Source organism: Seriola dumerili, unplaced genomic scaffold, assembly GCF_002260705.1.
Source record: "Seriola dumerili isolate Sdu_G_001 unplaced genomic scaffold, Sdu_1.0 BDQW01000036.1, whole genome shotgun sequence".
Lineage (NCBI taxonomy): Eukaryota > Metazoa > Chordata > Actinopteri > Carangiformes > Carangidae > Seriola > Seriola dumerili.
The window spans coordinates 1,842,822-1,867,472 of NW_019174291.1; the positions used below are offsets into that span (position 1 = coordinate 1,842,822).

At 41.9% G+C, this 24,651-nt stretch overlaps 1 protein-coding gene across 1 annotated transcript in view; it reads left to right on the forward strand.

Annotated features, from left to right (window-relative positions):
• Positions 1 to 24,651, forward strand: part of LOC111216868 (sodium/calcium exchanger 2-like) — a 165,952-nt gene that overhangs the window by 127,234 nt on the left and 14,067 nt on the right. Inside the window, exons 5-12 of the mRNA XM_022738504.1 lie at positions 2,292 to 2,429; positions 2,551 to 2,778; positions 4,751 to 5,134; positions 8,063 to 8,188; positions 8,340 to 8,535; positions 9,407 to 9,537; positions 17,525 to 17,898; positions 22,796 to 22,899. Of these exons, the coding sequence (XP_022594225.1) occupies positions 2,292 to 2,429; positions 2,551 to 2,778; positions 4,751 to 5,134; positions 8,063 to 8,188; positions 8,340 to 8,535; positions 9,407 to 9,537; positions 17,525 to 17,898; positions 22,796 to 22,899 (1,681 nt within the window). The remainder of the gene's footprint in view (positions 1 to 2,291; positions 2,430 to 2,550; positions 2,779 to 4,750; positions 5,135 to 8,062; positions 8,189 to 8,339; positions 8,536 to 9,406; positions 9,538 to 17,524; positions 17,899 to 22,795; positions 22,900 to 24,651) is intronic.

Here is a 24,651-nt window from a genome sequence, read left to right on the forward strand (position 1 = left end):
GAGTAAAAAGTACAGTTTTGTAGTGTAGTATAAGTACTGTATAAAGCAGCTCAACACTGTGAGACAGGAGTTATCAATGTTATATATCTGGTCCCAGTGCAGAGTAAACAGCAGAAATATGTTTTCATGTGACAGAATAAACTGTTGCAGTTGCATATATCTGACGGGCCACCGCAGTTTCTCGCCGGATGATGTCACATTGCAGTAAAAGTTAAGCCTGGTTCGACTTTTTTCCTGGACGACCCTGTGTCTTTTTTTTTTTCTCCCTTGGCACCCTGCTGCAAAGTCGAACTGGCCTCATTTAAATAAATCATAAATGACTTTTCTGATTCAAATCACTTCTTACAATTCTGTTCAACGCTCAACAGACACACTGATGGGAACGTATTTGAAAGGAATGTGAAGGAAAGGAAAATATGTGTGATAATGATAAGGTAGTGAGGGCATGAATAGAGAAAGAGAGTTGGAGGTAAAAGGATGGGAGGCGGGGCGGTTGGGGCGGGGGGGGGCTGGGCTTAAGAGAAATGAAAGGGTTAATGGAGGAAGGAGGGTGTTCATCCATCCTTTTCAAGGTCAATGTAAATGAATGTCTGATTGTGTCCCACAATCCATCACTGTGGCAGCCACAACAACACCTCAACTATTTTGGCATGGTTTGTCCTTTATGTGTGTGTGTGTGTGTGTGAGTGTGAGTGTGTGTGTGTGAGTGTGAGTGTGTGTGTGTGAGTGTGAGTGTGTGTGTGTGAGTGTGAGTGTGTGTGTGTGAGTGTGAGTGTGTGTGTGTGAGTGTGAGTGTGTGTGTGTGAGTGTGAGTGTGTGTGTGTGAGTGTGAGTGTGTGTGTGTGAGTGTGAGTGTGTGTGTGTGAGTGTGAGTGTGTGTGTGTGAGTGTGAGTGTGTGTGTGTGAGTGTGAGTGTGTGTGTGTGAGTGTGAGTGTGTGTGTGTGAGTGTGAGTGTGTGTGTGTGAGTGTGAGTGTGTGTGTGTGAGTGTGAGTGTGTGTGTGTGAGTGTGAGTGTGTGTGTGTGAGTGTGAGTGTGTGTGTGTGCGTGTGTGTGTGTTCCAGTCTCAGTCTGTATGCTTGTTTGTTAGTATTGCACTGTATGTGCAAATATTTTATTCTTCATGTTCTTTTGTGCACTTCAAGTGTCCGTGTGTGTGTGTGTGTGTGCGTGCGTGCGTGCGTGCGTGTGTGTGGTCTGGTATTATGAGGATTTATGAGTCTAGCGGGGACGTACAGTGGTAGAGTGTATCAATGAATGAACTACATATGGTGATGAATGCAGCACTGACAGAGGGCTAAATCTGTCTTTGTGGTTAAATATGGCGAGCAGGCAGCTGCTTAGAGAGAGACTGTTTGTAATGAGAAAGCCACAGGTTTGATCCCCCTGCGGCTCCTCGTCACAGTGCCCTTGGGGAAGATGCTGAATCCCTCACCTCTCAACCAAACTCCAAAGACAAATTCTTAATTAATTCATGCTGTGTTTCAGCATTAGAAACCACATTAAAATTCAAACACAGTTTCCATTGTTATCGCTCTCGTTCAACACTCGGCTGTGTAGTTTGTGCAGTGGCTCACCTGTCAGTTAGACTGTGGGGGTGGGGATGTGGTTTCCTGTTGAAGTTGGAGTTTATCTGCTGCATTAGGTGAATGCTCTGGTGCCTGTTGCTGCTCTTGCTGATTACCCAGTTCTTCGTTTGTTCCAGACAAAGAGCTGCTGCTGCTGCTGCTGCAGACCCTGACGACACAACAGTAAATAAAAAGGCTTTAGATAAATTGAAAATTGAAAAACTTAAATATAGCAGCTCAGTAATGCTATTACAACCAAGTATGACATATACTTGTGTGTAGGGTATAATTTCATCTTTAATCTTATTATAAAAAATGTTCTAATAACTAACAAGACTAATGGGGACAATGTTTTAGATTTAAATCTTAGGGTTTCTTTTAAAGGCCACATATACATACATTTGTTGTTTGCTTTGCTTTGTTGCACCTGTTTGAGTGGGACACATTACACCTGGCATGTCTCCCCGCCCGAGCAGAGGTCTAAGCAGCTGAAAACTGGACACACCTGTGCGGGTGTGCAAGGAAATTTAAAGTTTGGTTGGAGAGTTTGTCCAGGGCATTAATGTACAGTTATATGTTATATGTGCAGCTGTAGAATGTGCTCACAAGTACAGTAACACCAACACCATGTCTGTGACTGTGTGTGTGTGTGTGTGTGTGTGTGTGTGTGTGTGTGTGTGTGTGTGTGTTTGTGTGTGTGTGTTGTGTGTGTTTGGACCAACAGGAGAAGGAGGTGACCATCACAATGCCTAACGGGGAAACATCAGTGGCGACGGTTCGAATCTGGAATGAAACTGTGTCCAATCTGACGCTCATGGCTCTGGGCTCCAGCGCCCCGGAGATACTGCTGTCTGTTATAGAGGTACACACACACACACACAAACACACACACACACACATAAAAACATCTATCACAGGGGGGTATGTGTGGATTCATCCCCCAACCCCCGAACACAAACCTTACACACACTGTATCCCTCCAGGTGTGTGGTCACAACTTTGAGGCCGGCGAGTTGGGACCAGGAACCATCGTTGGCAGCGCTGCCTTCAACATGTTTGTGATCATCGGGATCTGCGTGTGGGTGATCCCCAACGACGAGACCCGCAAGATCAAACACCTCAGGGTGTTCTTTATCACCGCCTTCTGGAGCATCTTCGCCTACATCTGGCTCTACCTCATCCTGTCTGTCATGTCGCCGGGCATCGTGGAGGTGAGACACAGTCAGTGGTTTACAGGAAAAGAGGAAAGATAGAATGAGTGGTACTGTTCACCACTTTTGTCCATATGTTTGCTAATTTGGTCCCAAATAAACCCTCTGTCATAAAGGTGTGTGGCGTGGTAGAGGTGAGGTTATGCAGCCCAGGTGGTACAACGCTATAATGACATTTGATTTGTTTTTGATTTGATGAAGCCATGTCGTTTTTGTCAGATCAGAAATGGAAAATATTGAATGAAGGTTGGGATAACAGTGAGAGGGAGACATGTTGGTCAATGTTATGTCTCCTTCCTTTCGTATAGGATAAACTGCCAAGCAAAGATTGCTGAAAAACAACGTGGGGCTCTCAGTTTTGCTTCTGCTGCTGCTTTTCTAACAGTAGTAGTGACATTGTACACATGTAAATGCACCCAAATATTACTGACTAAATGCAACTGATTTAATCAGTTGTTTATCAGTTTTACTGGTTCAGGTTTTGAGATCTGCATCTGTGAGGCAGAACCTACCTGAACCTAATATTGGGAGCAGACTGTACTAATGAAAATCATTTTTGTATTGTACTACAAAGTGCAGCTACAGCTACAATGTGTAGTCATGCACTGATGTGACACTGATATGGCACTGCCTTGAATCTGTGCTGCTGTATATGAAGATTTTTTTGTATTTGGTTTGGCGTATTTGTGTCATGCAGCTCTCCTCCTGGACAGTAACAACTTTCTCCTCAGAGGAGTCTTCCTGTCTCCTCCAGCTCATTAAACTGTCTGCTGTATTTACAGGAGTTGATCTGAAGGGAATACCACAGAATATACTGTATATCTGCATGACACTCCATCCTTTCAGTATGTGCCACATTGCACCAGAATTACACCCAGAGACAGGCGACAAATTAAGGGAAAAATCCTGAAAAATTATTGGAGAAACTGAATGACAATGTCCCCATCCTAAACTAAGGGTCACTGGATGGTTTGATGAGTATGAAAATGATGTGAATCATATGCTGCGGCCTTCACAGTCACCTGGGGCCAGTTTCACAAAGACGTTTCAGACCGGTCTGTAGTGTTGGTCCGGTCTTAATGTTGCTCATAGATTAATCTAATGTTACTCAGACCATTTCACAAAAATACAAACTGACTCATTTTAAGCCAAAATCATTAGACACCTTGCCCCCAGCCTAACTCAGGCGTAAGATCAATGTTACCATGGTAACGATCAATGACACCTGCACTGACCAGTAGCACCCAACAACAGAAGGGAGTTTTTAGAGACTGCAGCCATTGTTTTACAAATGAGATTTTTCTTTGTTTTTCTTATTCATTTATTCTAATTGTTTCACTCCTCGCTGAATTTCCCAAGTAAAACCTCCTGAATTGAATTCTTCCCAAAGACAAACACTTTCTGCTGGAGTAAACAGAGCTGAGAGGTTGGATGTTGTTCCTGTACCACAGACCAGCTTAAGATGGTCAAGAACTGAACTGCTCGGTGCAACAGATGAGTTTAGACTCAGTCTATCTGAAGTCTAACTATTTGTTCTATCTACTGTAAGTCACAGTCAAAGTCTGTCTTTGTGAAACCGGCCCCTGATCTCCACCCTGTTGAACACCTACGTGTCAGACAGCACTCTCCACCAACATCATCAAAACACCACACGAGGGAATATCTTTTGGCAGAATGGTGTTCATCCCTCCCCTAGAGTGCAGAGACTTGCACTTGCCACTGTGACACTTAATGTTGGTTCTCCTGTTAATGTGTCACCGTCTGTATGTGTCCACGGTGCACCCAGTTTCAGGCACTGTGCATCTAAAGGGAGGAAGTCATTTTAATGATGATCTTTAATCCAACACCTGACACCATGCAAACAACGGTAATTAGGAGAATCTGTGTGTGTGTGTGTATGTGTGTGTGTGTGTGCGTGCGTGTGTGTGTGTGTGTGTGTGTTTGTGCGTGCGTGCGTGCGTGCGTGTTTCAGGTGTGGGAGGCCGTGGTGACCCTGCTCTACTTCCCAGTGTGTGTCATACTGGCTTGGATCGCCGACCGTCGTCTGCTCTTCTATAAGTACATGGGCAAGCGTTACCGTGCCGACAAGCGCCACGGCATCGTCGTGGAGACTGAGGGAGACTTGACACCCAATAAGGGCGGCATGGAGATGATCATAGACGGCAAATTCCCGCCACGAGGGGGCGCCGTGGTCCCTGCCGAAAACTGCGGGGGAGCTCAGGGAGGCGCTGCAGCCAATAACGTTGGTGCGGCAGCAGGAGCCATGGCAACGGGAGCTGGGGGAAACCTGCCCAACTCCAACAGCATGATGGTCAATGTGGAGAGCAGCAAGGAGCTGGACGAGAGCCGCAAAGAGGTGAGAGGCCGAGAGGGAGAGAGAGAAATGGAGGTTAAAATTAAGTATAGAGAGAAGTGTTGTGGAAAATATTTCACAAACATGATTTAAAATACTTAGTGTACTATTAAACTAAAATAGTTTCATAGATTTTTATTTTATAATTCTGTTTATATAGATATGTTATGATTATGGTCCCTGATTTAACATAGACTAACACAGCAGATGCAGCCAGACAAAGACAAGCTTCAAGACAAGTCAGGTGAAAAAGTTCAAATCCTCATCTGTAGAAAAGTGTAAATGAAACCCAAATTTTGTTTTGGTCTGTAAACAGTCATACAAACAAATTGAGCAACTGTATAATTGTAGGAAGGATTTCCAAACAGCAGAAATGAACATTTTCAATCCCCTGTTATGTCTCAAACAGTCCTGAGTGTGTTGTGTCACTCACAAAATGCAATCCAGGAAGGACGGTTTGAGCAACAGATTCATGAGTTTGAAGACACGGCACAATGGTTTATAATACTCTGAGAAAGGATTTTATAACTCACTGCAGCCGTTATTTTTATCTTTTTGTCTCTGAAAAACAGCAGAAAAACACACGTTCATGTTACAAAGCATTCTAGCAGCAATGTGCACATGTATGTTTGTGATTGGCCAAGACAGCAACTTGCTGAATGACATTGTGTAGAGTTGTGGCAAAAATTGAGCCAGATTCAACATTTCCTTCTGTCGTGGTGTGTTTGATTTTTTTTCCTACTTCAGAGATGACTGGTCAATACCGTGCCTGTCATTCCTTACTAACTATATTACTCCCACTCTTTTTGCCAAAGGTTCACACGACTGGTTGCTGCAGAACATCTCAGGGAGGGTGGAGGAAATAGGATGTAGACACTGTTATCACTGCAGATTGCGTCCTGTGATAATTCTGTAATCTCATTCCTCCGTGTTTTTTTGTTGCACAGAAAACCATTGCAGAGGGAATGAAAATGATCATAATCCACATATACAGCCATTTACACCTGTTAGTAGCTGCTATAAAATGATGAGTTGCTCTGAAGCAGAAGAGGGAGAACTGAGATGAGTTTAAGAGAAAAGAGAAATGAACATGTGCGAGGTTTGACAGACAAAGATGGAAAAACAATGACGAGGGTCAGAGAGGTTGTAGTAGTGAGAAGAACAGACAAATCACCCCGCTCTTTCAACCAGTGAATATTGCACACACAAAAAAAAAATCAGCCTTTTGTTGCAATGTAGACACATATATTACTGAGTTAGTTAGATGTTGCAATAAGCATAATCTTTCTTGAACTTCTTCTTGATGAACTGACTTTTAGGTAAATTCACTCTTCATTGGTAATTTCCAGTAACAATTGCTGAGCGCACTCCACCCCTGCACTGTGCTGTTCAGAGTGACTGTGAGAGCAGGGACAGGCTGTGGCTTCACTTTCATTGAATTAAAGCTGTAACACTTTGACATTTACTCACTATGAAACTCATTCTCTCGTTCACACACCGACCGCACATTCACACACAATTTTCTCCTTCCCCGTAAAATCTGCACGCGACGTGTCATTTAGAAGTCTTGAAAGAAATTAATTGATTCTACACGTTCGTTCTCACTTTCACATTCTCAAGTCAAACCGTGGTAAAAGCAAAAAATACTCCTTGTACCAAACCAAAGAACATGGAAGCTAAAATGGTTCTAATTAAATACTTGGCAGCAGTTAAATGTTGCAGTAAATGATCCTGAAATGGAGCAGTTTAAATGGAGGAAAGAAAATTACCAAATCATTTCTTTCTCTTTTCCAGCTGGCACTAGAATCAGTTTACAAAGTTTTTAAAACTTGCAGGCACTCTGCATTTGATGGTTTGGAAATGTTTTCAACAGTTTATAAAGTTTTGATTTTTCAACTCTCAAATGAAACTAAGCCTATAAGCAGCGGTCAAACATTAAAATGATTGAAGCATAGACTGTATATAAAGATGAATGTCACCCACAGGTTTCTTAAGAGCAGTTTTGCAGCTCAGAGTGAGCTGCTCCGCCGTCGCCATCTTACCAGAGCCTGCCTCCACCTCACTCCCAGCTAATCCAAAAATGGGCAAAGAGGAGGGGCATGTGTGGATCTGAGACTTCGGTGCGTGCAGTTTAATAACTGTGGTAAACGTAATGCTTCTGTTAGCATCGTTAGCACAGCTGGGCGTCTTGCTCGAAGGCTAACCCAAGGCTAATTCATTTGCTGGCTAATTAGTTAGTTAACGGGTAGGTATGGTGAGCACAGACACATATACCTGCTAATTAGTGCTAACATATAAATAAACATAAGCAGGAGCACACACTTCTTCTGTTTGTCAATCACCCACACAGCAAGCCACATTATTTGTCTTATTTGATATCTGCATGAAAAATCCTCAAAAACAAACACTCATATTAGCTGAGGCCCTCAATTATATATAACTTTAAGTTTCAATAAAATATAAACAGGTGAGTCATACTAAAAATTCACCCCCCCCTGCAGTCGTCATGAAGGAGGAAATTAGCTATAGAGACCAAAACTGTTTTTGTACCAGGCTGTAAACATCTCTGCTGTAAAGCTGGACATTTTAACATGGGAGTCAATGGGGACTGACTCACTGTTGGAGCCAGACTCTAGTGGTCATTCAAGGAACTGCAGTTTTTGGCACGTCAGTGTTGGCTTCATTTTCCAGCTCTGGAGGTTGCCGCTTGATTTGGAGGTTCAACCGTTTTAGGAGGTGAGGCAGTGATATTTTTGTTGGGCTGGGAGCTGAAGCATAAATCCATCCAATCATCCACCTGCTACAGGGACTGAAAGCGCCAAGAATCTCGACACTGCCACAGTCAGTGTTTGTATGAACAGCCGTGCATGCTGTCAGTGTGTGTTGTGTAGCTATGTTAATCATGAGTGTGTCCTCCGGTCTCTCTTCCAGGTGATTCGTATCCTGAAGGAACTGAAGCAGAAATATCCCGACAAAGAGCTGGACCAGCTGGTGGAGCTGGCCAACTACTACGCCCTGCTGCACCAGCAGAAGAGCAGAGCCTTCTACCGCATACAGGTAACACGCGCGCGCACACACACACACACACACACACACACACACGTTCCTCTATGTTAAATTTAGAGAAATGATAACTAACACGAAGTGAATATCATTCTGAACACTTTGTTTCTTTTCTTTTATCCTCCTCCTCTCCGTGTCCTTCAAGGCGACTCGTATGATGATCGGAGCCGGTAACGTCCTGAAGAAGCACGCAGCCGACCATGCCCGCCGCACAGCTGTAACTGACGAGGAGGCACCAGAGGAAGAGGACGTGGGGATATGCAGCCGCATCTCATTTGAAAGCGCCCACAGCCAGTGCATGGAGAACTGTGGCGTTCTGACACTGGCTGTAGTCTGCCATGGTAGTGAAATAAATAAGTCATAAGTGAAAATTGAATTCACATAAATAAGTCAGAAGAAGCTAAGACTGGTGTGGTAATAAAGTATAAAATCTTTCTTTTCTTCAAATTATTGCAAACACTAACTTTTTTAACAGTCTTTGATCTGTTTGAGTTTTAGTCTCTGAGAACCTTCTTTATTTTACTGCAATCTGAACTTTAAAGGCAGAGCAGTGACTTATTTTAACACCCTGGCTCTTTAATTACTCGACCGAAGCAGCGGTAAAACAAGCACCCCCCCACTCCTTTACTTTAAACAGTTCTCCACTGATTTACCCTCGCACTACTGTGACTTTCCCTGACTGTTAGAACACCTGACAGTGTAACTTCACCTGCCGCGAGCTGTCGTATTATGTAGTCTTATATCTCAGTGGTTGTTGTCCCCTTGACTCCTCACATATTGGTCTGATGACTTGTCACCTGACAGATGTACCACTAACATTTTCTAATTGTTTTGGGTCCTCTAATATAACCGTAACTTTGTTTCTGCTGATTTCCACCACTGGATCAAAGACACAGTTTCACTTTTATTTCTGTTTTGGAGGTCATTAAAGGTGAAGCCTTGCACAGGGCTCATCTGTAACAAAGGAAACTTTGAGCAATAACTTTCCAATGATAATGAGAAGCACTTTAGATCAAAGCAGAGATGTACCAAGGTGTAAAAATCTGACAGGGTTTTATAACATAACATTAAATCTTATTCTAATCTCATAAAAATGAAATGGTTTGTGCCATGCTTTCACACACAAATACATCTTGCATGTGTTTCTAGCTTTGATAGATTTCAATGAAAAACGATTGCCCAGCATTCATTTGTTTTATTTCTGCTGCTCAGGGGGTCTGGGAGAGAACACCTTCTATGTGGACTACAGGACAGAAGATGGTTCGGCCAACGCTGGGTCGGATTACGAGTACAGCGAAGGAACGCTGGTGTTCAAACCGGGAGAGACTCGTAGAGAGATCAAGGTGAGTGAGGAGGAGAGGGAGACGAGCAGGAGGAGAGAGATTCACACACTGTTGGGAAAGAAGCGGTAAACTGCGCTGAGCTCTGCTCCACAAACCACCACAGACGAGACCTGCTCCCTGACCACAACATGCTACCGGGTTACACTTAAACATTAGACTGCTTTCAGTCATGGTTAAGGTGCTCTGACGTCCTGACTGGGAATCAATTACTTGAACTGCCTCCGTGGTCATAAAAGTGGAAACACGTTCACCAGAAAAACAACACCGTTATTGTTTGTTGGAAAACTTAAAACAGCCCACAGCTGCTCCGTCTCCTAGAATTACATTCATATAATATTTATTTGTTTTCCCAAATACATGCTGCTCGGACTATTTGAAGTGGCAGTATGGTTTGCAACGCAGGAAGTGCTATGTCTTCGCTGTAGGTGGTCAGTGTGAACGGAGTGTACAAAGTGCAGAACTCAGACACTAGAGATCGGGCTTCATGCTCATGGAGGGAGAACACATTTTTATTCTGCCAATCAAACTTTGCATAAAAGAGTAACATCAGCGTCGTATCACAGGCAGAGCAGACGGTCACACTGAGGCAGACAGCAGCTGCTACACAACACAAGAACCAGCCCGCATTAGTTTTTACTGCTGAAGTCTCCTTCTTCTGTTCCAACCTACAAACCCGAACACCTGCATCTTAGCTTGGTGAATGAGCCACTAAGCAAACATTCACTGGGGCACAGTGCACTGCAAATGTCAGTTATCAAGCAAGATAGTTGATTAGCTGCTCAGCTAATTAAACAGCACGCTGCTTCAAGCCAGTGTTGACTCTCAGTATTTAACCTAAAACAGTCGTTCTCTAATCTAAGTGCTGCGAGGCAACGAAACATGTCCATAAAAAAACTTATGGTGTGCTTTAGTCGCATGAGGAAATATTGTATTGTAAAGGTTAAAGATTCAATGAAGATACAGGTGTGCAACTAGGTTAGGTTGTTTTTGTGTCTGTGGAGGCTGCAGCTACAGCAGTTCAGCTGTCCGTGTGAAATCTGCACAAACGCACACACACACCACTGCACACACACACACACACACACACACACTGCCAGAGCTGTGTCAGAACACAGTCTTTGTATCCTAACCTACAGCACTCCTTTTTATTCTACAGGTTCCACAGTCAGTCAGTAGATTGTTTCGGAGTCAGTAGGTTCTGTAAATGGGGAACGATACAACAATATGTTGTCATAAAACAAATGTACTTTTGAGAACATTTTAAAATCAAGTAACTTTAACTCAAGAAGAAATCTAACTGAACAAGTTTCACTAGGAGTAATATTTGACCAGTAGAATTTATACTGTGACTCAAGTAATGGAGCTGTGGACTTTCTCCAGCTCTGCATATAAGTAGCCTGTCATGTATTATGAAACAGAAAATCTGTCAGTTCATTCAAAAGCTCTGAGTTCAAGGTTGTCTTTGTTGAGAGAATGGAAATAGAAGCTGATGCATTTTTATCTCAGAATATAAATGTCCTGGCCTCTAATGCTGATTTCAAACCTAGAAACCTGCTTTAGCTGGACTTTAAACGTTAAGCTCCCAGCTTTGTTGTTTTCTTTAGTTTTTTTTCGGGTGCAGGTGAAGCAAGTTTGACCTGCATCCACACGCTGCAGGCTTCTGAATAACCTGCGGTGTGGCTTTAAAATGTGAAAAGATATCTGAGTAGATCAAAGTGAGGGGAGAGAGAGGGGAGAGAGGGATGATGAGATAAATAATGAGAGTCCCAGCAGAAGAGACAGAGACAGGCTGTGGAGAGACAGATGTTAATATTCAAGGAGAGGACAGAGAAATACTGATGCCACTGCTCGTTTCTGCTGCCACTCCGTTAGCTACTACCTCACTATATGAACCAGAGAGGTCCCAGAAGTTTCACTTTCATCTGACAAGCAGGAAAGTGAAGCTTTAAACATCTTTAATGGTTAACCTAAAACTTACTGCAGGTGTAAAAATACAGAAGAAAAACTTTAAACTTTAACCTGGCTGTTGCATCATGTGCTTAACATCATTTCTTCTTTATCGTTTTTGTTTCATTTAATCATTTTTATTTTTACATATTTATTGATATTGATTTGAGTTTTGGATCAGATTCACTTGTGCATTTTACCTTAAGTTATGGATATTTTTACAGAAGCTAACAGTGTCACTGCTATGATAACAGTGTAACGGATATATGTAAAAAAAACTACCAGTAAAAATACTCCCAATAATTCTACCACTATTACTGCTGTTGCTACAAGTGTATCTGCTAATCACTGTTTCTACATTAGAAGTTTTGAAGTGGTGATTATATTTGTGTTACAGATATAATTATCTAAACTTTTATTTGAATTTAATTAATGTCAGTTTAACAACAGCAAATACAAATACATATATCCATAATCCACAAAGGCTCCATCCTGCTTGTAAAAATGTCCCATTGATTTGATATTCCAGCCTGCAGTGGATTTTAACCCGTTTCATAAGGTGTGCCCTCTACTTCCTGATGCAGACACAGCAGGCAGCTGCATCCCAGCTGACACCTTTGTTTGGGTCAATAAAGTCTTACTGTTGGGGGGAATTTAAAGTATCACACTGCACTAATCACATTACTTCTGCTGCTAACAAAGCAGTGAAACAGACGTTCGTCAGTTCTCACATGCAGTTATTGTACCAGTGATAACAAACAGTTTACACAGAATGCATGATTCTTTTAGACCTTATATTTACCACAACAGCATATTTTCAAATAATTCACTGCATGCTCATTCAATACCTATAATAATGATAATTTAATACTTATAAATAAATACCAGTACCAGCCTTGAACTGCTGCTTGGGAACGGCTGCTGAAAGAGTAGAGCACAGACAACAGCAATTATTTCAAAATAATGGTAAACATAAAAATAACAGAAAGAAAAAAGTAGAATGGATGAAAGTTGAGATGTTTTACATGAAGAAAAAAACACTCACTATCAGATGTTGTTGATGTAACTGTCAAGAGTAACTCATCAGTCTGAAGGTGATTCTCCTTCATCCATTTTTTCACAGATACAAATACATCAAATAATAAATAATTCATGTCAGATTATTTTCAAAGAATAATGAATGAAGGAAACCCTTTAGAAACCCCAGAAAAATACAGTAATACATTATTAAATTATGGGTAGGGCAACTTATATTGCTGCCTTTTTAAACGTTCAATAACCATCTAGTACTAAATAGAATTCAGCACTGTTTCAGTAAAATAACAGCACTTTGAGTCTAATCTGAAAAGAAGGTATAAAGTTAGACGATCAGTCCAAGTGCTGTTTTAAAGTTCACTGTCTCCTTTGATTACAAATGTTCCCAACTTTTTTTCTGCAATCTGAACTTGAGATCAAACAACATCGTAAAGATTATTTTTCCCAAAGACGGAAACCTGGAATAATTTTTCTTTAAAGCACACTGTGCCGTGTGAATTAAAAGCATATAGGATGACAGCACGAGGTAAAGGGCGTGCTAAGACCAGTAATCTCTCCTCACATTCAAAGTGTGATGAGAGATCAAAAGGAGTGTGAGGGCTGGATGAGAGGAGAGTGGTGCAATAGCCTGAAGAGTCACATAAAAGAAGCATGGGGATGACGGGACATTAAAAAACATAAAGGATAAATTGGCCATCTAAAATAAGTGAATGGATGGAGAGACGCTTAATGAGTAAATTACAAAGGTCAGTGTCATCCATTTCAACAGCACACCAGTAGATTTCATCGATCACTGTGCCAGAAATGAGCAGCAGAGAAACCAATTAAACCTGAACGTCTCACTCGTCTGCCAGAACTCCACTTTCTCTGCCGTATCAGTTCCACTGTGTAACCATCACCGCAGCCTTCACAGCTTCTATTCTCTACTGATTAAACAAAAAGAGATGGGGCTGACAGAACCAATAAAAGAACTCATGGTCAGGCCTGTCCTAATGAAGAGTCATACTTGTGATATCAAAATAAGGAGACAGTCATTACAGAATGAATCTCATTTGCAACACAGTGATGAAATGGAAGTGTAGTCTAGAGACAAGATGATAACAAGGCTACCAGTTATTCAAATCTAAAAATGTTAATACAAATAGTAACAGACTGCATGTGTCAGTAAACATACAGATTGCACATGTGTACATGATATTCATTCATTCGTTATCCATATATATAGGGTCGCAGCGGGGCTGGAGCCAATCCCAGCTAACATTGGGAGAGGGCGGGGTGCACCCCAGACAGGTCGCCAGTCTGTGACAGGGACAGAGATAAACAACTCTTCACACTCACATTCACACCTACGGGCAGTTTAGAGTCACCACCTAACCCTAACCTGCGTGTCTTTGGACTGTGGGAGGAAGATGAAGTACCCTGACAGAAGCCACACATGCGCAGGGAGAGCATGCAAACTCCACACAGAGAGGGCCCAGCTGGCTGGAAGGTCCGAACCCAGAACCTTCTTTGCTGTGAGGTGACAGTGCTAATTAGAGCACCACCCTGTCGTGGCAAGGAGGCCAAAGAAACACTCCCCCATTACCAATCATTACCAATCTATCAGAATGAAGATGCAGAGGAGCATCATTATCAGGCGTGACTACAGTGCAGTACATCCACAAGTAGTTATTAGGTTTTTCAGTTTTCCCAGTGCGCAGACCCTTTTCATTGATTTGCATTTTTCTTTATCTGCATTCATATGGAAATGTCAAATAACTAATACTGGACCAACAAGTTTAATCCCTGAATCATGTAATGCCTCAGCGTGAACAACAGAACTTTTCCTCCTCAGGGTTGCCAAGAGTGGATGCTCGTGCATAAAATGGAAATGAAATGAGCTTTCACTGCACGTCTGCTGACTGAGTGAAGGTCTGAGCTGCATCGTAAACAGGCAGCTTGACCCCATCAGTAACAGAGCTGAGACAGCCAATTATAAAAACTCACTAACAGGATGATGAAGGAGGGTTACTGTTGTCTGTCTGGTAATTCACTTTAATGGATCAAACAAAGCCTGATATGCTGGTTGTTTTTCATCAGGGAATGGTATCACTCATAATCACTTCATACCTTTATTTACTATGAACAGTAAATTCATTATCAAAGCTTCCATTTGCAGGTGTATTTGAAATTAACAGTAAAAGTCGAAACTGCCAAAAAAAAAAAATAGAGACAGACATGAGGCACCTGATGCATCATCCTTTTTTCATGTTTGGCTATAAAACATACAGCATACTGACTCTTTATGTTAATTGATATACATTCAATTAATCAAATAAGGAAAAGAATTCCAGAAAATAGTGAAAAGATTCTGATCACATTTACTCCAAGGTGATGTTTTCAAACAGCTTGTTTTGTGAGCATTTATATTCAGAGAAGCTAAAACTTAAAATGTAGAAAAAGCAGCAAATACTCTTTTCAGAAGTTTGAGTTTGCTGATTTTGTTTAATACATATCCTAATTTATCAGTTAGTTTTTGTTTAATTAATTTGCTGTTGATCATCGAATTGATAATTGACTAATCATTTCAGCCTTGAATATGGAATCAGGTGAAAGAGTAACTTAAAGTTCCTCTTCAGACATATTTTAAAGTATCTAAAAATCCTCTCCTATGATTTTGTTTAACATGGTTTCCCTCATAAAAAGTGAAAAAAAAAAGAAGAAAACTGAGGCTGGAAGCAAATCAACTCTTACTTCCTCATTGAGAAGTTCTGGATCAGGCCTTGTGCCCCGCCCACCACCGCTGGTTGCGCTAGCCTCAGCCACATGTTTGAGCCTCAGTCAGACCCAGACAGGTGAGGAGTCTGTTGAGCCCAGAATCAGAGACTAGCAGACGGATCAGAACGGTTAGCGCAGTTAGCATCTTTTATTTGTATATGTTGTTCGTTAGCTTGTAACTGGCAGTAGCTGATACACTGTTAGCGATTGTGCTAACGCAAACTCTCTCTCTCTGTACTGACAAGGTTTCGGGTTTATTTTTGCTGTAACCATGCCCACAACTATTCATAGGTATCGGTTTGCTTTGTTGCACCTGTAAACACATCCAACAGTGATGACACAGAGTCCAGGAGTATACCTGTACATCACTGCAAGCTAAACCGCTGGAGGTCTGCAGAAACAAGATTCTGATGGCTATAATCACTATTTTTATTACTACAGAAACTACAAAAGATCAAATTACAGTGAGAAAGGTGTTTCTGGTAATGATGCTCCTACAGAGATTTACGTATTTCAGTTTATTCAGTCTGGCGTAGTCACTGGCTCGATGCTGCTCCCCCAGCAGACTACAGAGAACAGCACACCGGCCACAACAGACTGGTAGGAGTTTTCCAACATCCTGCAGCAAATGTTTAAAGGATCTCAGGTTCCTCAGAAAATATAGAGTCTGCTCATCTCCGTCCTATATACAGCCTCTGTGTTGGTCCTCCAGTCCTCTTCCTTCTGAAGTGGAGCGTTTAGCAGCTAAAGAGCCAGATGTTTCACTCAGGAGTTGGTAGAGACCAAAAACAGAGCGATAAGAGAGGGACCATTGGATTTGTATTTATCAGGTGGACACAAACGGGACTCCAATTGTGTCCAAATTCACTATGTCTACTTAAAGGTGATGATATGTCAGTATTATCTTCAAAGCTTTTTTCCACTGCCCCCAAGTGGCCAAAAATGAGTTCCTGCAGGTTTGAGGAACAACTTTCATCCTCACCTTAGTGACTTGATTGTTGAAATATTTATCAGGGATAATATCATGTTGCAAAGAGGAATCATTTTCCCAGTCGCCTTCTTCATCGCTGCGTCAGGGGTGGACTCCATCCAGAATATGGTGACGTCTGAACACATGGCAGGATGTGGTCTGGCTCTTTGGATTTCAATACCAACCTACTATAATCTGATTTGGGAGCAGCCATCTGTCAGTTAGTGCGCGATGGCGTGATCGGATGACAACAATCTCATAAAGATGGCTATTGTAACTGGAGCCTCTGTTTATCTGTCTGCTGAGGGAGATGACTGGCTCTCAGCCCTGCCCGCTCTCAGTATTCAGCACAGCCGTCCAGACGCACAAACACCACGCTCCAGCATCCAGACCACAGACCGTAGACCAGGGTTGATTTTAATTCACTTTAAATTCAGATCTTGAAATAAAACTCTCTTTACATAATAAGCACACAAGCACACTGTCTGGGATCTTTTTTCTAGTAGTAAAGAAAACATTCAGTTTTCATTTTCTCTAAAATGAAATTCCACCTCCAGAGCAAGGTTTCTTAGTAACAATTATTCTGCATAATACATTTCGAGTCTATCATACATGCATGCTGAGATTTCAGTAATTGATAATCTCAGATGACTGGCATTGAATCCAACTTTGACCCAGTCATATCTTCATTTCATCTTTTTATTCCCTGCTCACTTCTCTCTCTCTCTCTCTCTCTCTCTCTCTCATTTGTTTTTTCAAATGTGCTCTCATGCCTCATGTATCTCAGACTTGCTGGGAATATTTAGAGACAAAGATGTAGAACATGAGAAGATTTTGCTCACCAAAAAATCAATAATACATCTGATGCTGATGTAGGAAATGTAACAGATGTGAGGGATCAAATTAACATTTCAACTGGCACTCATGGTCACTGGAAATGTGTGTTTCTGATTGGCCAACAGGTGTCGTAAAGCACACATTGAATTTGCAGGTATCCATTTTAATTTCACTTGAGCATTTACTGCTTGGTAGCTAAAAGTTAAGATAACTCTCTCAATAATTCAATCTGAAGAGCCCTGATATAGAAAGTAAAAGATTTTACTTGCTTTTGTGTATCAGGGCATCTTATTGTGTGTTATTGCTCATGCATGGAGCTGAAATATTAAATAAGTGTTACAGCTGGTGTCTTACTATAATTTATCAAGGCCAGAGAGTACAGCTTTCAGCTTCTCATCAATCATGCCTGAAGATATCGACCTTCTGTGTCTGTGTCTCCAGGTCGGTATAATCGATGACGACATCTTTGAAGAGGATGAGCACTTCTTCGTGCGCCTGCTGAATCTGCGTGTTGGTGACGCAGAGGGGATGTTTGAGAGCGATGAAGTGGGTGCCCTCCCCAAAGCTCGCTTGGTTGAGCCCCTGGTTGCCACGGTGACCATCCTGGATGACGACCACGCTGGCATCTTCACATTCAGCGAGCGCATGGTGCGGGTGAGCGAGAGCGTGGGCACCATGGAGGTGACGGTGGCTCGCAACTCGGGCGCCCGCGGCACCGTCATCCTGCCGTACCACACTGAGTCAGGCACCGCCAAGGCCGGAGAAGACTATGAGGACGCCCGGGGAGAGCTGGAGTTCACCAACGACCAGACCACGTGAGTCAAACTACACATTATCCTTCTTTTTTTTTTACTCTCTGGATGGAACCTAAACTGCATTTTCATACATTTGCTTCATTTTTGACCAACTTTTCTGCTGCTGATCTCAGAGCAGCTGTGTTGGAAGTTGGAGTAGTATCATGACAGTCCTTGTTAATGAATAGAAAAGCATTAAAGCTCCACTCTGTCTTTTTTTTATGCGTCTGCGCAGGCGACAGTCAGGGCCGGACACTTTATGTTTCTGGTTGTCTGTCTGTGCCATTCTCCTGAATGTGATGTCACAGGAATGCCTGAAAGGAATCCCTAAAATTCATTTGTTCATTTGGACTCAAAGATGAACTGATTAGAGGTCAAAGATCAAGGTTAATGGAGACCACACAAAAAAATGTTTTTGGCCATAACTCAAGAATTCACACACTAATTAACTGCAGCTGGACTGGGTGGCGGAGGCATACAGCCGTGAGGCAGTAATTCTAATTAGCAGTTTAATTCTAGTCTGAAAATAATTTTCAGACTGGGAGTGAATTAAATGTTTAAACCTGCCAGAAGGGATTTCAGTGTGTGAGAGCTGCTGATTTATATTTTGAGTAATCCCTCACGGGCGGGTGTATAATTTCAAAAATACATTTGCATTGATTTGTGAATAGGCATTTACCTGTTCATTCCTACAGAGCTTATGATCCAGGGAATGTGTCTGTAAAATAAAATATATAGTGAGAGTGCTAAGAGAGAAGGGAGGAGCAGAGTTTTGTTCCTGTCTTTTTCCTTTTCCTTGTTGTTGCTCTTGTTTTTTTCTCATCACCCTTTACTCCTCGCCCATCCTCATCCATCCTCACCTGTCCTCTTATGTATTTCTCATCTCTTCTCTCACTGTTTCTCTCCTCTTCACCTCTTTTAGTTCTGTCGTCCATCTCACACTCTCTTCCTTGACCTTCATGTTTGCCAGACAACAGTCCTGTCCATTGTTCATCATGGCTGACCTGAGGCGCAGAACATTCGTGTTGAATCCTCTAAGTCTGTGTGAAGAGCAAATGTTGTTATGTTGGTGTGTTTGTGTGCTACTTTATTTTTATGGTAATGTGTTTTAGAGTGTCACTAATTGCTCGGTGACTGCAGACTGTAAATGTGATGTTTATGTTAAATGTTCTTATCCATCTGCAGAGCAGACTGACACCTCTGTCATAATGTCTTTGCCTTAATCTTTGCCTTAAGCTTCTGGAGTCTGTCCTGAATTTATATCGATACATTTGCAAAGATAAACCTGGAATACTTGTTATGTGATCAGTTTTGAATGACAGAATATATTAAGTTTCTTTAGCAATGTTAGCTGATAAGCTGTATAGCAACATCCTTTTTGGTCCGTCTGCCATTTTAGTCGAGACTGAAATATTTCAACAACAATTTAATTGATAATCATAAAATCAGGTAAAGATATTCCTGGTTCAGCACATTCATGTTCCCCTCAGGATGAATAGTAATAACTGAAGCACAGCCTCACAGAGCTGCTAGCGTGGCTGCAGACTCTTGTTCTTGCTCTGAGTGAGCTTAATACAATAGTTGCATATGTGACTGAAATACAGTCTCAGCATTTCACAGATGAAGGACACCTTTTATTTCGTAAACTCAGTGATTGCTTTCACACAGGGAGGTGACGGCTCAATGAGATGTTTTTGTAATGTTAGGCTGCAAAATGCTTATTTCTTAGTTGTTTTTTTTTTATTAGTTCAAGTGTACTAAAGACAATTATGATAAGTATAAAAATCTTCCGGAGTTTACTGAAATACACCAGATGATTAGCTGTCAAATGAATTGGTGCGGGCATCTTTTAATGCCTTTGACATGGGTGTGTTTGTCTGTTGCAGAGGCCTGGTTTTATGTTTGTGCACCTTTGACAAACTCCAATGAACTGCTGTTTGTGTGATATTGATTGCAGCAGCTCTAAACTGATGTAAACTGGCAGGTTCATTGATTGACAGAGACCTGGATTAGGTGAGACAGGGCTGGTGGTGGGTGATAGATGAGTGGATGGACCTCAGTGTGTTTCTATGATAGCGGAAAACTTTATATAGTCTGGCAGTACATGGCCTCCGCACCACCTTGGCTCTGCTCTTAAGGAGGATTTATTCCAATTTCTTCTCCCAGTGTTTAATGATGGGCCAGTCAGTGTCTGAGTATACGGTAATGTCGTCCTCACCTGAAGCCTCACCTGGAACATTTCTGCTGCTGGACTGACAATTTTGACATCTCTTTCACCTCATCTACGGCCATGGGCTTCCTCTGTCCGTCTTTTCCAACCCCCGTGGCCTTCCTCAACTTCTGTATGACTACGCTGAAGTTCCTCGATTGCTAGTGATGCACTGACGAGCCTCCAGGTCTAACTTTGAGTGGTAAAATCGCTGTGACTGCAGTTCCACTCTACTTCATGCCTCTGCAGCCAACTCAGCTTTTACCTCTGTCTGCAGACTTTCCTCAGCTCAGTGAGCTCCATCAGGAGAGCAGTTTTTGCTCCTTCTGGGCCCCAACATGTCAGATAGAATCATAGTAAAAGAGCGCCGCTTAGAACTTGCTGCCCACATCTGTCTCCATATTTCAGTCCATCTCTGGAACCAGAAGTTTTGTTTGTGGTCACTTTCTGCTTCACAGTGCCATCTCGTTTGGTGAGAAACTGGATTTCTCTTGACCAGGATGTTAGACTTTACTGTTTTACCATGTACCTTTTGTCCTCCACCACCTCAGCAGGCTTTGTGAACACCCACTGTATAGTCATACCTGGCTCTAACAAAACAACATAGAGACAACAATGTGAGTTCAGGTTCCTCTGTTTGCACACTGAGTTGTGTAGAAGTCATCAGAACAAAATTAAAGCAGGCAACACAAACAGAACACTTGGCAATGTAAGTAGCAAATAGTTCAAAACAAATACCCATTACCCCTCAGAGAAAACTCAAATATCTAATCTCATGATCTCACAAACGGCCTTAACATTCATGGAACATCCAGAAGCAGTCTGCAGTGTATATCCTGCAATATCTCAGGAACACCTAGAGGGAATTTCTTCTAATTTGGTACAAACATTGGTGGTCAAAGGTCAAAGGTCAGTGTGACTACACAAAATACATTTTTGGCCACAGTTCAACTCGCTAATTAACCCTGGACTGGTTGGTGGAGACGTACAACAATGAGGCGGTGTAGTTTGCTTTTATAGCTGTTGTCTGCCCATCATCTATACAACAACTATAACCAGTGGACGTTGGCTGTAAAACATCAAATGATTTGGAGGAGATTGTAAATTGGACTGATAGCTTACAGCTTTCAGCAGTGTCCTCAGTGCTGTAACTCATCTTCACCTCGTCTAATCATCTAATCATCTAATCATCATCTAATCCTTCCTTCATTTCTGTCATTTTCACGCCACATTGTTCTCCAGTCAGGATGGCTGGCCATTGATTGCATCTCTCCATCTCCCTCTTTTTTCACCGTCTATCAGTCTGCCCCCCTTTTTCTCACTTTCTCTCTCTCTTCCCTGCATTGCTCCTTCTCTTATGCACTGTCTCCTTCTAGACCCCCATCGTTCTTTAAACATCCCCTCCTTGTTTTTTTCCATCAGAAGTCAACTTCTTCCATCCTGTTTTTTTTCTACTGTCCTCAACTTCACTCCTTCCCGACACACTCTATTCTCTTCCTCCCTTTTTTAACCACTTTTTCATCCTTTCTTCTCCTCCTCTGTTTGTCCCTTCTTCCTCTCCATACCTTTCCCTCCACCTGTCATTTCCTTTCTCTCTCCATCCATCTCTCCCTCTCTGTCTGTTGTCAGTGTAGATTTTCCTCTGCTCTCACTAAGCTGCTCTCTCCTGACATTTCAGTCTGGTCCTCAGAGACACTAACTGGTCTTGTCATCTTCACTTCCTCTCCTCTAATACCAAGCCATCGTTCCTCATACCTCACAAATGGCAGATGTCATGATGGCATAAAAGCCTGTGTGGCTTTTTTTTTTTTTTTTCTTTCCATACTTGGTTCTTTTCCTCCTCAGTGTCAGTGAAGTTGTCCACACAGAGATGTCCCGCCTGTTCTTGTCTATTTTACTTTCTGTAAACTGTAACTGTACTGTACTCACAGACTCTTTTTGAAGATCCCGCACATTATCAGCATATTTCTTGTTTTCTCATCGATGGTGATCAGTGATGTACCAAATGCCAATGTGAAAACAATGGGACAGGCGTCGCTTGTAGTGATGGACCTACAGAGAATTACCAGCTGAATCTGCAGCTCCCCTTGGCTTCATGGTGGATGCACAGAGGAAAATGTCTTGTTCACCTGCGCTCTCAAAGTGTTTGTGAGCAAATAGGAATGAAATGCACTCCCATCATGCTGCGGGACTGAAGTCTTTCTACAGGATTTTAGATATCATGGAGATACATACAATGAGCTGGCATTTTATCTACAGCATCTTTACATTGAAAATGAGCACATATCCAAATCTTGAAAGGGTAGAAGATCCAACAAAATCTGTCCTTTCAAACCTTTCTCTCACTTTCACTTTCTTTTTCATTCTTTCATTTCTTTTTAACTTTCGTCCTCTGCTCCCACCTTTGACTGAATTATTGATCCTGTGTCGTCTCTTTTCCTCCTGCTCTGATTCACACAGCAGCAGGTCCTGATCACACACAGCGGGAGGGACACCACCATGTGGGCGGACTCTGCATGTGTGTGTGTGTGTGTGTGTGTGTGTGTGTGTGTGTGTGTGTGTGTCTGAGTGTGTGTTTGTCTGAGTGTGCATGTACAGGTGTGTGTGGATGCTCCACTGCACTGTATGTATGTTTTAAAAATACTAAAAATGACAGAATTCTTTTCTTTCCGTGTGTGTGTGTCTGTGTGTGTCTGTGTGTGTTTACAGTCAGACGCTCCTGGTGAGGATAATTGATGATGAAGAATATGAGAAACATGAAAACTTCTTCATTGTGTTGGAGGAGCCACGCTGGCTGAAGAGAGGAATCTCAGGTATTTTTACACGTGTTTTTTTTTTTTTTTTTTTTTTACTGGATTAATTGGATTCTATCATGAAGTCCTGTGGTCTCTATCCAGCTGTTCAGACAGCACCAGAGGTTGATTGCACTTTTAACACCAGCCCAAACAAATCGCATTAAACAGGCAAACACAGGAGTTAGTGTGAACGGCACCAAACACGTCAGATGTGAAAGCAACTTTAGGGCCCATGTACACAGCACCTGACTCCAATTATGCCGCCTGAGATTATCTATCTTAGCCATTATCTGTGTCCACCGAGTCCAGAGTGTCTCACGTGCACCGAGTCTATTTTCACCTGAGCGACGTGTGTCTCTGAAGTGTGAAATTGACTTGTGAATGTATATAATTGCCTGTATTCATCGGCAGTTCTCCTCCTGCTCCCTGTGATCACTGAAACTGTGTTTTAATGCAGCTGTATACACTATGTAGTTGTTCTGATAGTAACAACTATGTTGACCTTTTGTCATTTGCACACTGTAAAACATCAGATAGGAATTTAGTGTCAAATGAGTCAAACGATTTCTTTTCTTTGTTACCTTAATGTAAATATGAAGAGAATATGAGAATATCTAGTTTTAATTTTCAGACTTTAGAACTTGAATGAGACAAACATGATGGAAACTCGCTGTGTGTCTTTAACACACATCATATTAAGTCCTGGTTGTTGCTCTTCACTATGAAATCAATGCTGACCATGATGATGGTTAATATTGAATTCAGTCCAGACCTCCGTCCACTCACAGCAGCCTCACACGTCGTCTTTGTGCTGGCTCTGGTAAAATGGTTTCAACAGTTGCAGCTGTAGGTTCTTCGTGTCAGATGAAGAATTGACTCTAAAAACTGAGAAAAAGGGAAGGAAAATCTGTGTGTAATGACTGTCTTTGTAACTAAACAGTCTATTCCATTTAATATCTGAAGTTTATTGAACTCAAGTTCAGTTCACTTAACTCAGTTAGTTTTACATTTTCAAAATAACATAATAACACAACATTGAACGAGCTGTTGAGTCCAGTTAACTCACATTTTTAAGGCAGCAGGTGAACTTATGTTTCTGAATTGAACAAACCAGTGGAAGCTGCTGAGCTGCAGATAAAATCATTACTTTATGATCACGACATCGACAGACAGAATTAATAAAAATACAGCAGCAGCGCTGTGAGATCGGCTACACTGACATTTAAAATGAAGACAGAGATTAGAAGAAACAAGAAGGCATAAACAAGTACAGCCAAGTACAGCCCTCTGTGAGCAGATCTAATCCCATCTAAATGAGCTGCTGTGTTCTTTGAAAAAAAGAGAAATGTGGGGAAAACAAGTCTAATATAAAGAAAAACTAGAATATAAATTTAACTGCTGAAGAACAGGTGCTCTGCTTCTGAAATGTTTACTGTGGACAGTGAAACCATGACGGAGACAGTGCTTGGTTTCGGCTGATCCCTGTCCCAGCAGCATGCGCTCATGCAGAACGACAGGCACACAGAGAGGGCTGGGAAAGACACAAACAGGTCCGTCAATCTGTCCGTCCCATTCTTATGAACGTGATATCTCAGAAACACAAATTGAAATTTGGCACAAACGTCCAATTGGACTCAGAGATGAGACTGTTGGTCAAAGGTCACACGTTTTTGGCCATAACTCAAGAATTCATAGGCTAATTATAACACAATTTACCACAAATGTCTATAAGGATAAAATGATGAAGTGATGACATTTTATATGCAAAAG